The sequence below is a fragment of the Sarcophilus harrisii genome, chromosome 5, assembly GCF_902635505.1.
Source record: "Sarcophilus harrisii chromosome 5, mSarHar1.11, whole genome shotgun sequence".
NCBI lineage: Eukaryota > Metazoa > Chordata > Mammalia > Dasyuromorphia > Dasyuridae > Sarcophilus > Sarcophilus harrisii.
Genome location: NC_045430.1, coordinates 147,273,737 through 147,295,742, shown reverse-complemented (window position 1 = coordinate 147,295,742; position 22,006 = coordinate 147,273,737). Strand labels below are relative to the sequence as shown.

General features: G+C 32.1%; 1 protein-coding gene across 4 annotated transcripts in view; it reads left to right on the top strand.

Annotated features, from left to right (window-relative positions):
* Positions 1 to 19,590, top strand: part of RELN (reelin) — a 515,944-nt gene extending 496,354 nt beyond the window's left edge. For 2 of the 4 annotated variants that reach the window (XM_031938705.1, XM_031938703.1), the window contains 8 exons: positions 846 to 919; positions 1,895 to 2,056; positions 2,653 to 2,810; positions 5,147 to 5,366; positions 6,021 to 6,218; positions 6,812 to 6,910; positions 11,860 to 11,865; positions 18,450 to 19,590. In XM_031938705.1, coding sequence (XP_031794565.1) covers positions 846 to 919; positions 1,895 to 2,056; positions 2,653 to 2,810; positions 5,147 to 5,366; positions 6,021 to 6,218; positions 6,812 to 6,910; positions 11,860 to 11,865; positions 18,450 to 18,546 — 1,014 coding nt within the window. In that variant the 3' untranslated portion in view covers positions 18,547 to 19,590. The remainder of the gene's footprint in view (positions 1 to 845; positions 920 to 1,894; positions 2,057 to 2,652; positions 2,811 to 5,146; positions 5,367 to 6,020; positions 6,219 to 6,811; positions 6,911 to 11,859; positions 11,866 to 18,449) is intronic. The other 2 variants (XM_031938706.1, XM_031938704.1) reach the window with 1 other exon arrangement.
* Positions 19,591 to 22,006: the final 2,416 nt, after the last annotated feature.

Here is a 22,006-nt window from a genome sequence, read left to right as displayed (position 1 = left end):
TTAGTCATTTGTTCCCTGTAATCTTTTCCCCTCTCCTGACTTCTCCTAAACTACAAAATATGCTTATTGCCCCATCCTTAAAGAGAAATGTTTTCAACTCTGTTCCTACTTCAAGCTATCATTTTATTCTTCCTCCCCTTTACTACTAAACTAGAAAGAATAGATTACACTCTGCCTCCATTTCTTTGTGCCTCACTCAGTACTCCTCATTTCACCATTTGACTTCCTCCCCACCACTCTACTTAACCAGTTTCTTTCCTTATCTTTAAATCTAATGATTTCTTTTGTCTTCATGTTCATGGACTGTTCCTGTGTCACAGACCTCCAATACTTTAATGTCCTCTCCCCCCCTTCACATCACTGACACTGTATTTTCATAATTCTCCTCATATCTTTATCAATTTCTCTCTCTAAAAAAGTATTACTTTCTTTTAGCTTACTTCAAAGCTTCTTAATTGTGGATTGCAACCCCATGTGAGGTTATGTAACTAAATATAGAGGTCATGAAATTATTATTTATTATGAATAAATATGATTTATATACATATTTTATATATTTATATACCCAGAGTTGCAAGTAGAAAAGTTTAAGAAAGTCCTGGTCTACTTCATTCCCTCTCCCAGATTTCTAGGGAAAAAATTAAGTGCTAATTAAATAACTGGAATTAATAACTTTTGAAAAACTTACCTCTGATCTTTCTATTCCAAAGTTGCAGTTATTTAATAAGATTGATAATTATGAATTTTTTATGTCTAAAGCTACTAATGTTTTTAAAATATTTACATTTGGGACATATTATGGTATGTAATTTATGATATTAAATGTGCATTCATATTTGTTTCAGATTGTAGTGGGATGTGAAGCCAGTTCTTGTGGTGATCTCCATTCTGTAATGTTAGAATATACTAAGGATACAAGGTTAGTGAAATATTTCATTATTCAATTTAAAATTAGCCTACAAAATTAAATTTTTCATCAGAATTTAGTAAAATTTCTTATAAGCTTCCTTTATTAATTGATTTAATAAATGGTTATTGAGTGAATACAGTGTGACAGGCACATTGTGAATGTTGAGACCTACAAAGACAAAACAAAAATATTGAAGGGAACATGGATATATATATATATATATATATATATATATATGTATGTATACATACAGAGTAAATGCAAAGTAATTTCCAGAGTGGGTAGTTGCCAGCAACTGGAGGTATCAAAATAGTACTCAAGATTAGCCTTGAATCAATCTTAAAATTCTGTAAGATAAAGGGAAGGATACCACCAGGCATGGAATTTGGGAAAGCATGGAAAAAGACACAAAACTAGGAGATGGAATATTTATGAAAGATAACAAGTTGCACAATTTGGCTAGAATGTAAAATGCAGGAAGAAGAGTAATATAGGGAAGGGAGGCTGAAGCCAGGTTCTGAAGGGCATTAAATCAAAAAAGAAGAGTCTGTATTTTCTAGTGAAAACCTGTTGTTGCCTTATCAATTTGCAATGTAGCTGTTAGTCCCATATCCTGACCCAACATTAGAAAGGGATTCTGCTATAAGAAATATTTTTGAAGGAGAATTTTGGCTGTGGGCTTAAATATATTTAAACTGCAAAGGTCAAGTGAAATCTATCATGAGCTAATATCATTAATAATCCACTTTAATAAGTTGTAATCTTTTCTATAGCTTTATATAGATCATGAAAACTCTAAATCTTGCATTAAACAATAATTTGTTTATTCATCATTTGTAATAAATTGTGTAAGAATGTTTAAATCATCTTAATTTAATCCCATATATCATATTAAACTTGCTGCCTTTCTCCTTTTTAAGATTATTCTAATGTACTTTCTTTGGGGTTTGTTTTTTTTTTTTTTTTTTTTTTTTTTTTTTGTAGATCTGATTCCTGGCAGCTTGTCCAGACGCAATGCCTTCCTTCTTCTTCAAACAGCATTGGCTGTTCTCCCTTCCAGTTCCATGAAGCCACTATCTATAATTCTGTAAATAGCTCCAGTTGGAAGAGGATAACCATCCAGTTGCCTGATCATGTATCCTCCAGGTAGTCTCCATAAGGGCATCTTCTCATGGAACTATCAGACCATCTCCGAAAAGCTCATATGAAACTCTGGGGAATTCTGAAAAAACAAAAGATAATTTTAATTTTCAAACAAGAGTATGAAATAGTTGATAGATAGCTTAGGAGCTAGACAGACCTTAATCCAAGTCCTGACTCTTACACCTACTGGCTATGTAATCCTGGGTATCACTTAGATCTTTAGGAAAGAAGATAGCTCCCTGAAACTATACCTCACATATTCCAGGAGCCAGTCTACAATGCTAGAGGAAATTTCTTCCCCCAGAAGTTTACTATATCTATAAAATCTCAAGTCCAGTCCCTATCCCTACCAAGACAAAAAATTGGCAATTGTATTTTCCAGAATTGTTTTAGTTTAAGTAATCAATATCCATGGAGGAAGTAAGAACTTAAGTGCGAAACTGCATACAGGTCCAGAAACTTGGATCTCAAATTTTATTTTATATAAAATCATGGTTCCCAACAATGCTACTTAGTACTTATCAATTGTGGGATCTGTAATTAACTGATCCTGTTATTATATAATAATTCTGTGTAATAATGATATTTTTTCCTTATAGTGCAACACAGTTCCGTTGGATCCAGAAAGGAGAAGAGGCTGAAAAGCAAAGCTGGGGAATCGATCATGTCTACATAGGAGAAGCTTGCCCCAAACTCTGCAGTGGTCATGGATACTGTACAACTGGAGCTGTCTGTATTTGTGATGAAAGTTTCCAAGGTTAGAACTCCTGAATTTCACTCCCAATACAATGTACTAAATTTATGGCTTCATAACATCTCTACAGTAATGAATGAATAAATGAAAAGGCAGTTTTTGAGCATTTATTATATTGTAGGCATTTTTACTAAGTGCTGGGGATACAAAGACAAAACCCAAAAGTCCCTGTACTCTTACTGTTCTAATCCCCCTCAAACCTCTGTTCTAAGGCATAATAATTGAAAATTATCCAGTATATTAAGGTTGGCAATACAAACATTTTCTAAAGCATTTTGGATTTATTGTCAATGATTACTAGAGAAGATTGTAAAATGGTATATGCTTCAGATTTTTTTTTTAAATAAGGAAACATCAAGAATAAAGCAAAGGAAGAAAAAAAGGAGCCTGGGACAGAATCCTAAGGCAAAAATATTGTTAAGGACAAGAGAAATGATGATACAGAAGGGAAAACTTTTTGAAGAATAATCAAATATATAAAAGCAGAAGAATGCAATGGCATGAAAACTGAAGAGGAGTTGATATTCAGCAATAGGACACCAGCAAAAATGGGCTCATCTACCTAAAATGAAAAGTAGGATCTATTTGTGGTGAAAGATTGTGCCTCCTTTTCTGGTTTCATTGGGCAGTTTGTAAGGTTCATTCTAAAAGATGTTTTTTTTTTCATATCACTGTAGTCTTTTATTATTTTTGATCTATAGGCTTTCTCCATTTGCATTAGATGTGTTGATGTTAAATTGAGTTGTTTTTCAGTCATGTCTAACTCTGTACTCCATTTGGGGTTTTTTTTTTTAACAAGATACTACAATAGTTTGCAATTTTCTTCTCCAGCTCATTTTACAGATGAGGAGATTGAGACAAACAGGGCTAACTGATTTGATCAGAATCACATAGATAGGTCTGAGGCCAGATATTCTTTGGAGCATGAGTCTTCCTGATTGTGGACCCAGCCCTCTATCCACTACACCACCTAGCAACCTTGCATTAGATTATCTTAGTGCTTTTCTGGTGGCCTGTTTGCTAAATTTTAATTTCAGGCAAATGAGGCATATTTCTGGAGTTTCCTTTCAAAACTCCACCATCATTTTGAACTTTCAAAATATGTCATTGTATTTGTATTTGGGTCTGCCTTGTCTACAAGTTTAGTCCAAATGACAAGTAACTAGAGGCAAAAATACTACATTTTTTTTTGAAGAGTCATGGTTTTTTGTGCCAATTTTTCAGACTCTACAAAGGAACTCAAGCTGTTGTGTAAAACATAGAGGAGTAAAGGTAGATCATTTCCATGCTGCCATTATAGCATACTTACCCTTGAAGGAAAAAGATAATGGTAATGGATGCCTTGGAGGCAACGAGATGCTTCCTTGACTAAGAAGTTAGGAGATCTGAATCTCAGATTCCATGACACAGATTTGCTATAAGAACTTGGGCAAACCCTTTAACTCCTGTGGGACTCAGTTTCTTATTTGCAAAATGATAGACTGAGAGGTAGGAAAAGCAGGAGTCTAGGTTCCTATTATTGAGGTACCTTCCTTACATATCAATACTATACCAGGGATTTTACCTCCATAGTCAAAAGGGAAATTATAGTTGGGTAGAACTATGAGAAAAGATAATGTGCTGCTCCTTAGGAAAATTTGCTTGTAAGTCTGACTGGGAAGGAATCCTTCAAATACTAAATGGATATGTAACTAAAAAATATGAAATATGGGTGATAAGGACTGAACTCTAAGGTTCTGCCTACCTGCTATATATCTTGAATGATCCTATTAATTTATATGTTAACTATCACCCATTAGAACATAAGCTTCTTTTCATCTTTCGTCATATTCCCTGAGTTTAACACAGTGGCTGGCACATACCAGGCACTTAACCAAATGAAGAGTCACTGTTAACCCACAATCTAAATCTAAAAGTAAAAAAAAAGCAAAACACTAACAAGTAAATGAATCAAAAACATCCCTATTTTTCTACTTCAATCCGTAGAATTCTCCTGCAGAGATAACTATTATTCAAGCAGATATACTCTGGTATTCTGCAGCATCCTTCAGCTTTCATGAAGATAAATATTCCCAAGATATTATAATTTAAATGCATTTACTTGAGCAATAGACCCATTTTTAAAAAATGCTTTGGCAACTTCATATTTCAGAAAATGTTGACTTAGAGATTAAGGATTGCCATAACCTCAAGAGAACATCCTGAATAAAGGAGAACTAAAGCTTCTCATTTTATTACTCTAGTCATAATCATAATGTACTAAGTCATAATTATGTTTGTTTTTGTTCTCTGGTGATTCTCCCAGCTTGCTCTTACAATGAATATTTTTTCCCATTCAGGAGATGACTGCTCTGTTTTCAGTCATGACCTTCCCAGTTACATTAAGGACAACTTTGAGTCAGAAAGAGTCACTGAAGTGAATTGGGAAACCATACAAGGTGGTGTAATTGGAAATGGATGTGGACAGCTGTCACCCTATGCCCATGGAGACTCACTGTACTTTAATGGATGTCAGATAAGGCAAGCTGTTACAAAACCACTGGATCTCACCCGAGCAAGGTAATACAGGACTCTACATTAAGTTCTAGAAATAGTGTGCTGAGTGTATATAGAGCTAGGTGTCTATTAATCACAGTAATAGGACAGAGCCCTACTACTCATTATCAAAAGGCAAATAATGCAAATATGGCTAGATTTTAGGATATTTTCACAGTTTACCTGTCTTCCCAATTATACTTTATTTAAATTACTAATAGACTGTTTACAATTCTCAGCACACATTGGCTTGAAGGGTAGAGATTTAGGAGTGAAGTATTGTTTTTTTTATTTCATTATCCAGTTAACATTCTCAGTACCTGTTTGAGTTATTCTGCCTTTCAGCAAATACAAAGTATATTCAAAGCAGTATTTCAGTAATTTCAGAGCATGTAACAAACACAGATTTAACAATAAAAAAATTAAAATACAAAATTAGCCTGAAATGTTTAGACTATATTATTAAATAGAAATTTAAAGCAATTTAGTATTAAGCTATTTCTATTAGAAAATTGGATACTTCCCTTTTATGCAGATTTTGAAATCAGAGTATGTATGTATGTATATACATATAAGTATGGATGGATATAAAAATTATACATGTATAACCAACTTTATTACTTGCTGTCATTTTCTTTAAAATTATTTCCCCTGGTTTGGTTTGGTTTTGTTTTACAGCAAAATAATGTTTGTTTTACAAATTGGGAGTACTTCTCAGACAGACAGCTGCAATACCAATCTGAGTGACCCCAACACCGTGGACAAGGCAGTTTTACTGCAATATAGCGTAAATAATGGCATCACTTGGCAAGTCATAGCACAGCATCAGCCAAAAGACTTTATACAGGCCCAAAGAGTGTCCTATAATGTACCACTGTAAGTACTGGATTTCTAAAGACATTATTACCAATACATATCATAATTTTCTGTTGAGGGGTGAAACAAAGATGAATAAATGAAAATAAAAACGATCAGCTGTTTTCTAATATTAACCAGTAAACAAGGAATAAAAAATAATAATTAAGGAAGAAATAATTACATAGCTATTGGGGTTGTTTATGATTACTATCTGCATACTGACCAACATTATATACTAGGTGCTATGAGGAAACTGTAAAGAATAAAAAATTTTGAGCTTTAAGGTCATGTAGACTAAACTTATAACTTTATAGAGAAGAAATGGCCATATAAATGTAATAAAACAGCCAAGGACACAATTAAATACAGGAGTCAGGATATGCAACCAATTTCTCTGATATCACACCCAATAGTATTATTTTCACTATACTATGTTAGTATATAGTCCCTCAAGTAAATTCTATACTTCTGGGAGTGTTTATAATAGTACCTATTACTTTAGCTAATCCACATTTTATATTTTGAGATCATGTTTCCATTTCAGAAATTAAGCCCCAGAAAGTTATTCTTTTTCATATTTAGCTTGCCTTATTCTTCTGTTTTCACCCCAGGGAAGCACGAATGAAAGGAGTTTTACTTCGTTGGTGGCAGCCACGCCACAATGGAACAGGTCATGATCAGTGGGCTTTGGACCATGTCGAAGTCGTCCTGTGAGTATCTAAATCATGTCACATACCATATCCATTTCAGAGGGCTCTTGAAATTCCTTTAATATGGCATGATTCTTTACTCCAATAGAACTGTTCCTGATTAATGCTTTCTCCTAGATCACTTTGGCTTATATCTCCTTTAATGACAGAAAAAAATTCTATATGTTATAATCAATCACCGAAGAAGAAAATGACAAAATAGAACAATAGTCTGTGCTTTAGAAATGTTCATAAGCAATATATTCATATTAAAGTTTTACAATATTTGTTTAAGTTGGTTAGGACAGGCATCTCTATAAACAGGAGAAACAATATACCATGACTGTTGCTTGATGAGGTGATTTGCATTATGTTCACTTAAGAGTGAACTCTCTAGTTCTCTATGCAGAATATCACTTTTAGAAATATCTACAAATATATATATTAGCCACTAATGCCTTAAGCATTTTTCCCTTTACTGGGAAGAATACAGCTCAGAAAAGCTTTCACTTTATCATGATAGACTCTCATTCTCAAGTCTTTTCCACAGCTTTCAAATTGTGTGTCTTCACTTCATCATTTCTCCCATGTAAATGATGATAGGGGTCTCATCACTCTCAATTAGCCCAATTGACTATGTTCCCTCACAGAGAGATGACTTGCTTTTTCTCTAACAATCTAGTTCCTGTAGAACTGAAATGCTTATATCTCGACGGGTTCGGACTGATGGCTCCCCGTGGTTGAAAAGGAGAGGCGAATCTTCCCGGTAGATAGGTTCAAATGTTCATTCTGTTTACCAAAAAAACAAAAGCACTGAAATCAGTTTTTTTTGCTGATTTCAGTCATTTTGAAAGTGAAATTTAAATGATCAATTGGTAGGAATGCCACCAAATTTGTTTTCTTTCCATCATAGCCATGAACCAAATTATTTAATCTTGAGTTAGCTATTGACTTAGTTTTCACTGAGGCACCTGCTTGCATGGCATCCATATCAATCCCCAAACCAAAGAGCAAAACAATCTACACCAGTCCCCACTGTGCGCTCTGCTGCTTCTACACAACTTGCTGGGCTCTGCCTCCATTACATAAAGATGAAGTTGAAAGAAATGGAGGGAGGGTCAATGATTTCCAGACTCATCTTCAATGAAGGAAGAGGCTGACTTATTATTGTTAAGACAGACAGTGATCTTTCTAAATCATCCCCTTCTGGATTCTGAAAGGAATCTTTACAAGATAAAGGATTTTAAAGCAACCTTGTTATGATTATTTTTCTTTTAGGGTGATTAAAAAAATCTCCCTAAGACATCAGCCCATTTCTTTGCTTTCAAGTCATGTGTCTCTTGCCAAGAAAAACTTGCATCCACATTCTTGTTCCTGTAATATATGAGTTAGCTCCTATGAAAGCATTAGTTCTTGATAGTCTCACTAATTTGGCATTACCTTTATGGACCCCAACAATTATTAACTAGAAAATATTTGATGTATTCTTTTTCCTTCCAGCTACCCAATGAAAATTGAAATTACTTTTTTTTTTTATTTCCATTGTATCATTGAGAAGCCCACAATCACTATGGTTCCTAGCCCCTTGGGCTTAAAAAAAAGGAAAGGAAATGTACAAGTCCAAGGTACAAAATAATCCAATAACAGCATTGGAAAGAGAACCTGACATTCCTCATTCTCAGGTCAGGGCTTTTAATTGCCTTCAGGATATCAGAAAGAACACAAAGTGCTTGTATATCACAACTCTTAAGAATTATGCCATCTAACTTTTTGGACCAAGTCATTCATTAATGGCCAATAGAAAGTTGTTGGAGTTGCATTTTTGGAACTATCAAACATACATTGGGTTATTATGAATGACAGTTCAGATAATATAAACTTATTTATTTCACTGGTGCTGCTGTGATCTGAATTTTCAAGGTAACTACATTTTTAGCCTCAGGTCAGACAATTCTCAAAATTCAAAGTACTGATCATTTGACAAAAACTCTTAGAAATTTTCTATAGTTTCTGTATACACTCAACCTGTATTACTGCTTCTGGCTATCAAGTACACTAAAATACTCCCTTACCTCTTTAAAAAAAATGAGAATTGGTACAAAATGCATTGAACGCAATTCTTTTTTCCTCACATTTAAAAAAAGATTCATAGAGTTTCTTTGTTAGATAAATTATTCTAAAAATCAGTTTTATTGATTCTTTTTCAAGGAAATTTAATAGCATATCATTCAAACATCATTTTTACTACTATATGAATTATGTCAACTTTTTGCCTTCTTTCACCTCTTTAAAGAAAAATAATATAAAGTCAGATTCAGTAAATTAGTCTAAAAAACCTTTATATCATAAAAGCATTTCAGTTCAGTCATGCATTCAGCACATCTGAGAATGTATGATTTAAGTTATGAGATTAAACAATTTAGTATGTAAGATATAATTCACAAGAGCCCATCTTAATTATTCTTCAATAAACACATGTGCCTTGCAGATTTCCAAATGAATTATGAGGGTAAAAACTTCAATATGATTAAGCAGAGGTGTTTATTTTCACCTTCAAATAAATCTCTTTCTACAGTTTAGACTACATTTCCCTTCAAAGGTTTAACTTTTAAGGAAATTACATTTTCAGAACCATATTTTTGATGTTTTCCATTTGTCTTATTATTTAACATTTCTATGCCACTATATATTTTCCAAATATATTTTTAGCATTTGTCAGCTAATTTGTACTTAATTTGATAGTTTAGTAAGCTACTTTCATTCATTCATTCATTTTGTGTGTCTAAAATAAATAGAAAATAATAATATTTTTAAAAAACAATTTTAAGCAAAGGGAACCAAAGTGCCTAAGCAGCTCTCGTGCTGCCTTCCAAAACTATCACTAATTACTTAGGTCCAGCAGCCACTGTTTGTTTAAGAACAGAAAAGTACACCTAGAAAATCCCATCTATTTAAAGTAGTATTCTCTGAAACTTGCTTTTTCTTTCCTAAAGTAACCTTATTTTTCCTAACTGGAAATGGAAATGACACTCAAAAGAGTAGCTTCCCTAATTGTGTATACACCTAGAAGTATAGCTATCAACATGTTATTAAAATTAAGGGTCTAAGATGTTTATTGCTACTTTTTTTTTTTTTAGAATGTGTCTGTATTTTAAATCAAGACTGACAACAGAGTTTTTTTTTTTTTGGTTGGTTTTTTTTTTTTTTTACTTTTGGTTTTTTTGTTGTTGGGTTGCTGTTGGGGTATTTTTTTGGTCTGCCTCTTAGGCAGTAAATTAGTAGTCAAGCATGGTATCTTATGCTGAGTTCAGTCTCAGCCCCTGCCCTCAATATTAACCACAAAGCAACAGCTGATAACCAGTTTTAGTTGCAATATCAAGATAATTTGAAAACTTATGAATGCATTTCAAATGGGACAGAGATAGGAACTGAAGCTTTGATTTCATTGGTGAAGAGTACACGCAGATAAGAAAATTTATTCTATCAAGCAAGTTGATACCTCCTTCCCTGAAATTTGTACCTAGAACACTAAGGGGTTAAGCAATTTTCCCAAGAGCACAAAATCAATAGACTCTATCCATTATACCATACTGCCTCTCCTTAACTGACTACATTACCTAATAACTATTTGGATGAGTCTTGTTTTGGGTAGTTCCGTTTAATTTTAAAAATCCATTTTATGACAAAGATTTCAGTTTTCTAAATAGGGGAATATATATCGCCAGATCTTAAAAGACAAATTTAAACAAACATTTAACTTACCTGCTTAATATTCAATAGCTGCTTGGAAAAAAAAAAACTTCCATTTCTGATACTTCTCAATAAAATTGAACAATATTTTCAGAATGAAATTAATCCCTAATGTTCTGCTAAATATAAACACCAAATGTACTGAATTGTCCCCATCCCAGCCTCATTAGCTCTATCAAGTAAGCAAATGTTGACAATGTGACATGGGGAATGAAAGGGGATGAAACAGCTATCAAGAAATTGAGGGGAAGGGGAAAATGTCTGGGTTTGTTAGCTAGAATAGAATATTTTCTCTCCAAGAAATTTTTGTGAATACATTTTGGGCAGATCCCTCACAAGATCCATGCTGGTGGCGGTTCTTCTTAGGATAAAAGAGTATGTCCTGCCAGTCTAAGAGCATTTTTTGCAGGAAACTACTGCTTATATCTTAAGAATTTCCCACACCTAAATCTGCATTTCATTTGCACATTTCATTACCCTTTGTCTTAGTCCAAGTCACAACCTGTCATCTGCACAAGGAAGTAGCACAATTTTTGCATGTAAATATTGAAAGTTATTTCTTTTTAAAATAGTGAGCTTTTTAAAATGTTTCAAAGTTCATTCAGATTTCCTAAAGGGAAAATAATGTACTATCAATTATAGTCAAAAAGAATTTATCCCATTTTGATTAAAGTATATTAATTCTTCCATCACCATCACATCATGCTATTCATTTTCAAGATAATGGCACATTTTTGGCACAAATGATTTGAAAAGAAAAAGTATACTGGACTTGTCTTGTCTTTAAAAATGAACTCTATTATCTAGTTTAATGGGCTTTCATTGCCCATTACTTAGAATCTCTAGAAATGAGCATTCTGTAAAATAATGTACAAAATATCTAATTAAAACAATAAGAACAGTTGTTACATTATTACCTTAACATGTACTTTATTCACAACATTTATGCCAAATGTAGTACTATAACTATTTGTGTTTTGACATATGGTTATGAACAAATATTGCATGTTGTATCATGTAGAAAAGATTATTATATATAGTGGTTTAAAAAGAATATGAAATAATTTTTTTCCATTTTTATTTTCAAAAGAGATGAAAAATCCTATATTGCCTCTAAGCCTCATCAGACTTTTATGACTAATCACAGTGCTGCATGCATTGAAAGGCATTTTTTAACTTGTGTTATATTTCATTATTTGCTGTCATTGGTTTTACACTAGAGTAAGGTAAGTGCTATTACTCAATGGTGGGAAATGCTTAGTAGTGAAGCTTCTTCAATTTCACCTATTATGAGGGGTGGGTAGGGAACAGAGTGACTTTGCCATTGAAGAAAGTCTGTTCAATGAATGGGATTACTAGCAGTCTTTGAAATATCTGGTCATGTAAACTAAGAATTGTCATCACAGTAATTAAACTATAATAACACCACCATATCTTGAACCTTACTGATTTTGAATAAAGTATACCCCCAAAATACAACAATCCTAAAATGAGTTCTCTTATAAAAAAATTTAGATAAATATTAAAAATAATTATTTATGTCTTGTTGGTTTTATATGAGCTTGATATGTTTGGCTTTTTTCTTTTAAGAGCAGCCTACATTTAAATCAATACATTATATATAAGGCATGGTCAATCTACCACCCTTCTTTGGCTCCATACAAATCTTCAGATCTTAATCAGCTGCCCTTGAAGGAAACATTAAGAGAGAAATTTACCTTTCAAAGTGTTTTAAACCTAAACTCTTGGCAGGGGGAAGAATTTTATTTCATTCATGATACTGGTAAATTCTAGTTCCTACTTTTTGGTCAAATTGGTCACTCTTGGTATATATTCATATATACAAAACAGTGCTATTTATATTTCAAAGTTGAAAAATGAAGGTATGAATTTTATGTAATGAATAGTGAAGAAGTCATAGGATTCACAATTACTTTTATTAATTTGACTACAGAGAAATGCAGTACCATTTCATTGGTGAGTATGAATGGTAGCCCAGATGATATAAAAGTCCATATGGTTCATTTAATTTTAAACTCACCAGTGCAAGCCAACATGCCATAAGAGAATTAAGTGGTTTATCTTTGCAGTAGATGCAATGTTTTTTGTTTTGAACTGTGGACAAAGCATTTACTTTGGCCATGAAGAAGTTAGTGATTAATTTCTTTAATTTTATTAAAAATTCTAAATACTTATGAAGTTGATGTTACTTTCTAATATACATCAATTTCCATTGAACTGAATGAACCCCTTCAAAAATCATCTGATTTTTAAAAATTGAAGAACAAAAACTGAAAAAGGCAGAAATTATACTGATTACTCCAGGGATCTTTCCATTTCTATTTGCTGCTAGAATGGTGGTATTTTATAATTCAACATGCTACCCAAACTCCTAGTAAAAGAATGAAAAATAGAGTAATTGCTTGCAAGGATTCATTGTAACTCATTCTGTCTGCTTTCAACCAATTATAGATAATTGGAAGGTTTTTTTTAAGACTTTACCTTTTCTGGCCATTGCTATAATCAACTGAAGATAAGTGATATTCCCCTATCAGTGTGACTTGGGAATGAGTTTTACTTCAGGATTTCTAGATGGCTCAGGGGATAAAGCACCAGGCTTGGAATCAAAAAAACTCATCTTCCAGAGTCCAAATTCTGCCTTAGAAATTTACTAGCTGTATAATGCTAGGTAAAGATTTAATCCTGTTTGCCTCAGCTTCTTTATTTATAAAGTGAGCTGGAGGGGGGGGGGGGGGAAATGGCAAAATACTTCAGTATCTTGGCCAAGAAAACCCAAATGGGCTGAAAAAACAACTAAACAACAAATTACATATTTCCTCTGAATATTAATCTCAGGGACTGAAACCTTATAGTTTCCTTCAGACCTAATACCATTTCCATTATAAGATTCTCTCATTATATTCATCAGAAAGATGAACCCATGGATCTGTTTCAACGAGACATTAAACAGATCACCAAAGCAGTATGGATCACTACTCTCAAAAGAAGCCTGTCATCTTTAAATTTATTAAAATTCTCCTAAATACCTGGATAGTAAGTTAGGTACTTGAAAGTTGTAGTAAATTCTTCAAAAGTGACTGTACCAGCTTACTAAGTAGTCTCCCAGAAAATGCGAAAAGTTTTATTGCAATTTCCTAAATGCTTGACTTAAAACTTGAGTGCACTTGGAGATTATTAGAAAATCTAGTGCTATTAGGATTTTATGTAATTAACTCAAGACTGGTAATGTTGCCATGCCCCAAAGTAGAAGCTTTTTCAAAATTGGATCAGTATTTTGATCACTAGAAAAGGTGACTGAATAAACACTATAAAGAAGTATAGGAACTTTATATATATAATTTATTTCTTTCTTAAATTTATATTTTTAGGAAAAGATCAGTTACAAACTTTCTATCAGGCAGTGGGGGATATAAAAACAGAAAACAATCTCTTTGTTCGAGGAGCTAATATTCTATTAGAGAGGCAACTTAGACACATATTTGCTATATCACTTTATAAAAAAGAAAAGATATGGCAGGAAAACACCATGTAAATGTTATGTTATTTATCTTGAAAATAAGCTCTTTTCAGCTTATTCTTCAGTAAAAGTGAAAAAGGGAAGGGGCCAACAATATAAACGCACAGAAATGCCTTACCACATATAGGCAACTAGGAAGACAAACAGTTTGGCTGGGCAATAGGGAATATATATGGAAATAATAAGATTGGAAAGGTGGATTTATACAAGGCTGTGAAGGCTTTAAGTGTTTAAAAAAAAAGTTTATATTTAATTTTAGAGGTAATAGGTATTCCCAAGAATTACTAAGAAGGGGAGTAACATGAAAAATTTACACTGTAAGAAAATCAATATGGCAACTCTATGAAGGCTGGATTAGAATGAGGAAGAGGAACCAATAAGGAAACTAATGAAATGGTCTAGGCAAGAAATGATAAGGTCCTTAACTAGGGCAGTGGCTACATGAGTAAAAAAGACATGATATAAATGTTGAGGTAAAAATGATATATCATCATTACAAAATTCATTAATTGAAGTATGTTTAAGACCTTAGAACAAGAAATATAAGCTTCTGACATTAGGCTGAAGGCACTAACAATTGAGATAAGGTGCCATGGTTTATCGTCTCAAATAAATAAACATTGATTGAATAAGCAGGGATTTGAAGTAGCACTATAATAATTTCATAATCACTTAGGAAAACTGCTTTAGTGTCAATGAATTATGTATCAAATATAACTTCTTTTTCAAAGAATATGAACCTTGTATTTTATATATGTTATGTTTTCTGAGTGTTTTATATGTTAAGTTTTCTGAGTTCTAGATTTAGAGCCTTTTTGCTCTTTGATTCACGACTTTAATTACGTTTTTTGTTGTTCTTAAATCTTTTTTCAACTTATATCTGACTTTTCATGATCCCATTTGGGTTTTTTTTGGCAAACATATTGGTGTGATGACTTTCTCCAGCTCATGTTACAGATGAAAAAACTGAGAAAAACAGGATTAAGTGCTTTATCCAACCTCACACTGCTAGTCTGAGATCAGATTTGAACTCAGGAATATGAGTCTTCCTGACTCCAGACCTGCCACCCTAGTTACATTTTATGCAAATATTTTAAATACAATAATTATAATTATTTTTGCCTTGTAGTAGTAATGAATAATAATTCTCAACAGAAAGTCAATAAATATTTATTAAGAAGCTACATTATGCCACACACTATGGGGGGAAACAAAAATATAAATAAGATATGGATAGAAATAACAATACAAAACAATAATATATAAGCATTGTATAGACAATAAGTACTATATAAGAATTAAGAGAAGGAATAAATCACTTCTGGTTGCGTTGATTAGGAAAGGAAAGATGATGGGATTTGAACTGGACACTAGAGGATAGATAAATTTTCAATAATCAAAGGTTATTTGAATAGAACTCTCTAGAAGAAGGAAGTAATGTGAACAGAAATTAAGAAAGTGTAAAGCAGAAGTGGGACAGAACAAAGTTGTTTTGCTTAAAGGAAGGATAGTACAGAATAGTGAGAATGGCAAGTTGATGATTACATTGTGAGTCTCTAAGTAACTAAGGAATCTAGAAGTTTTCTATGGGCTATGAGGATATATACTCATAATTTTTGAGTTAGGGAATGATGTGATGAAAACAGTGTTTCAGAAAGACTAGTTCAATAAGAATGAGGGAGAAAGACTAGAGGCAACCAGAGACCTATTCATAGGATGTTTACAAAAGGAATTGAAAAGAAGAAATATAAAAAGTTTCCTATACAAAAAGTCAAATACCTCCCATTTTGCTTTTTATTAAACACAAAATCTAATTCATGTAAGCAATCAATAAACCTAGCAAAAAGTAAAAACTTCATTTTTGATCACTGACAGGTTCATATAATAGACATATCTCAGATGAAGGAGAAGACCTTGTGGAAAAAATTTTTATTAGTCAGTTCTTTCATTTTATCAGTATATCACAAAATGTGAGTGATGAAATTCTATTATCAAAGTAAATCGATACTTTCTCTGCACTCTCCATGGTGCTTTATAGAATAACTCTCAGAGAGCTAATGTTCAATAAATATTTTAAACTGCCTGACTTCGTATTGAGAACCATTATTCATGACTACTCTAAATTAAAGAATTATAACTCTGGAAAACTAAGAGATTAAGTAATTTTCTTGAGATCACAGTCTAGTTTAAATTAGATTCAAATTTAAAATTTTAGGGAAAATCTGATTATTGTGTTTTTCTACTAAGAGCTTCTAGTTGAGATTGGGTGGTTCTATCCTCTAATCCCCATTACTTTGGTGGCATATGAAAATTAGAAGACTTCACAAGAAACAGTTTGGATTTTTCCATGTATCTGTTTATGTGCATAAACACATTTATATTTATACACATACATTATAAGTTAAAAAACTAAAAAATAATTAGTACTTTATTTCATGAAAAGACTTATTTCATATCTATTCTTCATTATAAACAGGGAAAACATGCTTGTCAAATAGATCTTAATAATTTTGATTTAAAAAGATCTGATTTAAAATACATGTAAAAATTTAACTTGCTAACATTTTTCTCCTGAAGGCCCACCTTCCTATTTTGCCTCTAAATTTGCTTCTATTTTTTTTTAAAAAAAAGTATACCTCATTATATTTTTTCTTTTTTTATTAAGATCAAAATACTTCAGCATAATCAAATACCTTGCCAGAATTGTAATCACTAATTATCAAAGTAAAAAGCTATGTCATTCAGTCAAAAATAAATTACCTAACATTTCATCTCCTATACAAATTAACAATGTATATGTCTGTGGCATAGAATTATAAATTTAGAGTTGGAAGGGACCTTAGAAGCTACAAAGTCCAACTCTCTCATTTTACAGATCAAGAAATTGAGGCACGGAAAGGTAAAATGAATTGTCCAATGTCATACATTTAGTAAGTGTTTAAGAAAGAATTTTAATTAATTCACATCTCTCTGATTCAAAGTCTAGCACTTCTCTTCTCATATTGCAGTTATATTAGTCCATACACTTGGCAGAAATGTTACAAATGATCTCAAACAATGACAATCTTCAACAAAACCAGTGACTTTTTAGAAGGCAGATACTTTTGACATTTGCAAAAAAAATTCAGAGTTTATAGCTGTTGCCTAACAGACTTATTGTGTGCTCAAAAGTTGAGTTCTCTTCTAGTGGTCTTATTACTTTATATAAGTATAAAGTACTTATATATACCCTAAAGTATCTAAACCCTAAAGTATATAGATTCAGTGTAGGGACAGAAGGAATAAGTCATGTTATAGCTTTACCTGTCATCTTACCAGCACATAGTAGGTACTTAATAAATGAGTATTAATTTTTTATCAATATGTCCTATGATCCATTTACAATTTGTTTCTTCTTCTCGGAAAAAAAGTTCTTTGTGTAATGACATTTTTCTAGCATCTCTTCAGCCTCCTCTGTCTCATATTCTGGTTATCTATATATTCATTTCTAATGTGAATTTTTATACTACCATATCAGTATTATTGGGAAAACTACAATACAGTCAATGAGAATTTATCCATTAAAGACTTTTATGAACAAAAAGAGAAAAAGGTAGAATACAGCCACAGCTTCCCAGTGCAGCCCAGAATTCTAAGAATGGGCTACTTCCACATTTCTGTATGAGTGTGCAAAACATGGGAAGGTTAAGACAATTCACTCCATAGCAATTATCAAAAAAAATGTTTTGTAAAGTAAGAAAAGCTGAAGGAGTCAGAGCAAGAGAATAGAGTATGCTTGTTCCCAGTCTTAAAATAATTTGAATCAAGTGAATATAAACAGCAATGATTCAGATGTAGAAAACATAAGAGTAGATTCAGTTCATTTATGCTATGAAACATAATATCTCTAATAATTTGGCTAACTGGTTATAATAGATTACAAGAAATAAGAATTTCTTTTAGATTTAAGAACACAAATGTCTTTAGTTAATTTTTCTCCAACTGCCATAGGAAATTTCAAAATAAATCAGATCAATTCAATAAACATTATCAAGCACTTTCCAAGTGTGCCAGGAACTATATTATGCAGGGAACCAATGAAAGTTAAAAATAGTATCTACCCTGAAAGAATTCACAATAAGGTATAAAAGAAAAAATTCCTTATAAATGGTGATATTTTAGCTGAAACGATGTCAGGAAGTAATCACAAACCCTAATAACTTAGGACCCAAAACAGATTTTGCTTAAATGATATTTACATTTCTTTCTCCCCACCCCATTTCCTTTTAACAGCACTCGCAAACAAAATTACATGATGAATTTTTCACGACAACATGGGCTCAGGCATTTCTACAACAGAAGACGAAGGTCACTTAGACGATACCCATGAAGAAACAAATTGTTTTATTTTTTCCTCCCAACTTGTGATGTGTTGCTTTCCAATCTCCTAAAACTAGCACTGCATCTGGTATCAGGACTTTTCTTCGAAAGGCTTGATGAATACCTGAGAGCTTTTCTCCAGACAGAGTGTACACCACTTTTTCACACTGTGAACTAATGAGAAGTGACTTATTTTCTCATAGCTAAATGTTTTAATGTTGATGTGTCTGTGAAAATTGTGATCTGTTGTAATATCAGTTACAGTGGCAGTATTGGAAGTAAGCAACTAACTGTTTAACAGGAAAAAAACTTTAAGCACAAAATTTAAGAGATTTTATGTTTTAAAATGACATTTAATACAGTATTTAACATTCTTGGTCACATAGCTATTTAAGTGAATTGTATTTCAGCTATGTATCATGTTTTCTAAGATTAAGTTATCATTGTTTGTCCTTTATGTACTCTCTTCTACAACATAACACATTGGCACTGTATTGACTTGTTATGTTGTTGTAATATTTTGCTGCTGATTTTTTTGGGGCTACTTACACTCTGATATCATGCAGGAAGTAAACAGAAATTTATGATTGAAAAGACACTTGTAAAAACATTGCTATCTCCTTTAATATTACTCTTCAATATGTCTGTGGGTTAGCGTTGTTTTGTGAATAAGAATGACCTAAATTTTTTTTCTACTAAAGGACTGTGGATAAAGCACAACTCCTCTCATCCCATCCCACCCCCCAAAATTCCCCATTTCCTTAACTGAAGGTAAATACTATTTTCTGTGGCTGATTTACTAACAGTAACTGCCATTTTGTGTTTGTGGTAACAGAGTGATTTGTAAAACAGTGGATGTTTTCATCGTGTTCTCTTTGTGACTTGTTTCTCTTGCGGGTCATATTTGTATCTTATGATAAAGTTGTACCTACACCAGCAACAGTATGATGGTTGTATAGCCCTGAATTGTCTATTATCATAAATGCAATTTCACTCTAGGGTGAAATAAACTAAAGTTCCATGCTTCAATAAAGATTATGTCAAGAAAATTCTACTTGTCCATTGTCAGTTTTTTAAAATATATTATAATCAAGTTTTGGTGCTTTTGGTCAGGCTTGTAAAAAGAAATGAAAGATGTCTGGTTTTTATATATTCCTGTTAATGCAAACGATAATGAAACTGTATGGTATTGAGCATCACTTGAATTTTACTCTTACTAGAACTGGTTCAAGAAGAGACTAACATATACATTCAGTTGGATATAAAAATATATTTTACCCTAGAGAGAAAGGGAAGGACTGATAGAAGGGAGAGCAGATTGGGAAAGGTAATGAATGGTCAGAAGCAAGATACTGGTAGGGGGTATTTGAAAATGGAGGGAATAAAATGTGATAACTGTAATTATGACCATAATTATTAGCCTTAATGGGATGACCTCACCCATAAAATGGAAGTGAAGTGGATTAAAAACAGAATATAATATATTGTTTATAAAAATACATTTGAAACAAATACACAGAATGAGTAAAAAGCTGAAGCAGAATCTATTATACTTTAGCTAAAATTTAAAAAGCAGGGGTGGCAATCATAACCTTAAACAAAACAAAAGCAAAACTGTATCTAATTAAAAGGAAGGAAACTCACATTTTGCTAAAAGGTACCAAAGGCAATAAAGTAACATTATTGGCATAGCATCCTAATTTTTAAAAGTCAAGTTTAATTATGGGGAAATACATAATATAACTACACTATGAGGGACCTCAATTTTCCCCTCTCAAAACGAAATAAATCTAAACACAAAATAATCAAGAAAGAAGTTAAGGGGATGAACAAAATTTTAGAAAAGTTAAATTATATGATAGACCTCTGAAGAAAATGGAGATAGAAAGAAAGAAACCTTCTTAGCAGTACATGGCATCCTCACAAAAAAATTAACATGCATTAAAACATAAAAAACTCACAATCAAATGCAGATAAGCAGAAATATAAATGCATCCTTTTCAGATGATGATACAATAACAATTATTCAATAATAATTCAATAATTAATTCAATAATAAGCTATGGAAATAAAAAATTGAAAACTCAATAATCAAATCTCAAAAATGAGTAGGTCAAAGAACAAATAGAAATAAAAATTAATTTTATTAAAGATAATGACAACAAAATATGAAATGCAGCCAAAGCAGCACTTAAAGGAAATTTTATATCTTTAAATGCTTATGTGAATAAAATTTTAAAAAGCAGGTCAATGAATTGGGCAGACAACTTAAAAAAAAAAAAACAAGAAAAAGAACAAATTAAACATTCTCCAATTAAACATCAACTTGGAAATCCTGAAAAATCAAAGGAGAGATCAACAAGCTGAAAGTAAACAATTGAACCAATAAATGAAACTAGGAGCTGGTTTTATGAAAAATAAAAATAAAAACAGATAAACCAGAGATTAATTTGATTTAAAAAAATCAAATTATCAGAATCGAAAATAAAAAGGCTACTAATGAAAAAGAAATTAAAGCAATAACTAGGAGCTATTTTGTCCAATTATATGCCCATAAATATGACAATCTAACTGAAATTGTCTATATTAACTGATGAGGAAATAAAATACTTAAATAAACCCATCTTAGAAAAAAAATTGAATAAGCCACCAATGAATTCCCTAAAAAAAAATTCCCTGAGTCAAATGGATTCAGAAGGACTTCTAGCAAACATTTAAAGAACAATTCCAAACTATTTGGAAAAATAAAAAGGCGTCCTACCAAATTCCTTTTACCACATAAATATGATGGTGATACCTAATCCACAAAGTTAAAACAGAGAAAGAAAGCATAGATCAATTTCTCTAATGAATATTGATGCAACATTTTTAACAAAGTACTCAAAAGTACTAGCAAGGAGATTAGAACAGTACATCACAAAGACCATATATTATAACCAAGTGAGTTATACCAGGAATGCAGAGCTGGTTCAATATTAAGAAAATTTAGCATAGTTGACCATATCAATAACTAAACCAACAGAAACCATATTAGCTCAATAAATGCAGAAAAAGCTTTTGACTAAATATAATACCTATTCCTAATAAAAACACTAGACTACATAAGAATAAATGGGGCTTTCCTTAAAAAGATAAGTAGTATTCATCTAAAAGTATCAGTAAGCATATCTACAATGGGAATAAGCTAAAAACCTTACTAATAAGGTCAGGGGCGATTCAGAATGGTTGCCCAATATCGCCATTATTATTCAATACTGTACTAGAAAATGTTAGCTATAATAAAAGAAAAAGAAACTAAAGGAATTAGAATAGGTAATGAAGAAACAAAACTATAACTTTGCGAATGATATAATGGAATATTTGGAGAATCTGGTACCTAGATGGCATACCAAATAGAGCATTGGTCCTGAAGTCAAGGGGACCTGAGTTCAAATTCAACTTCAGACTTACTAGCTGTGTGACTCTGGGCA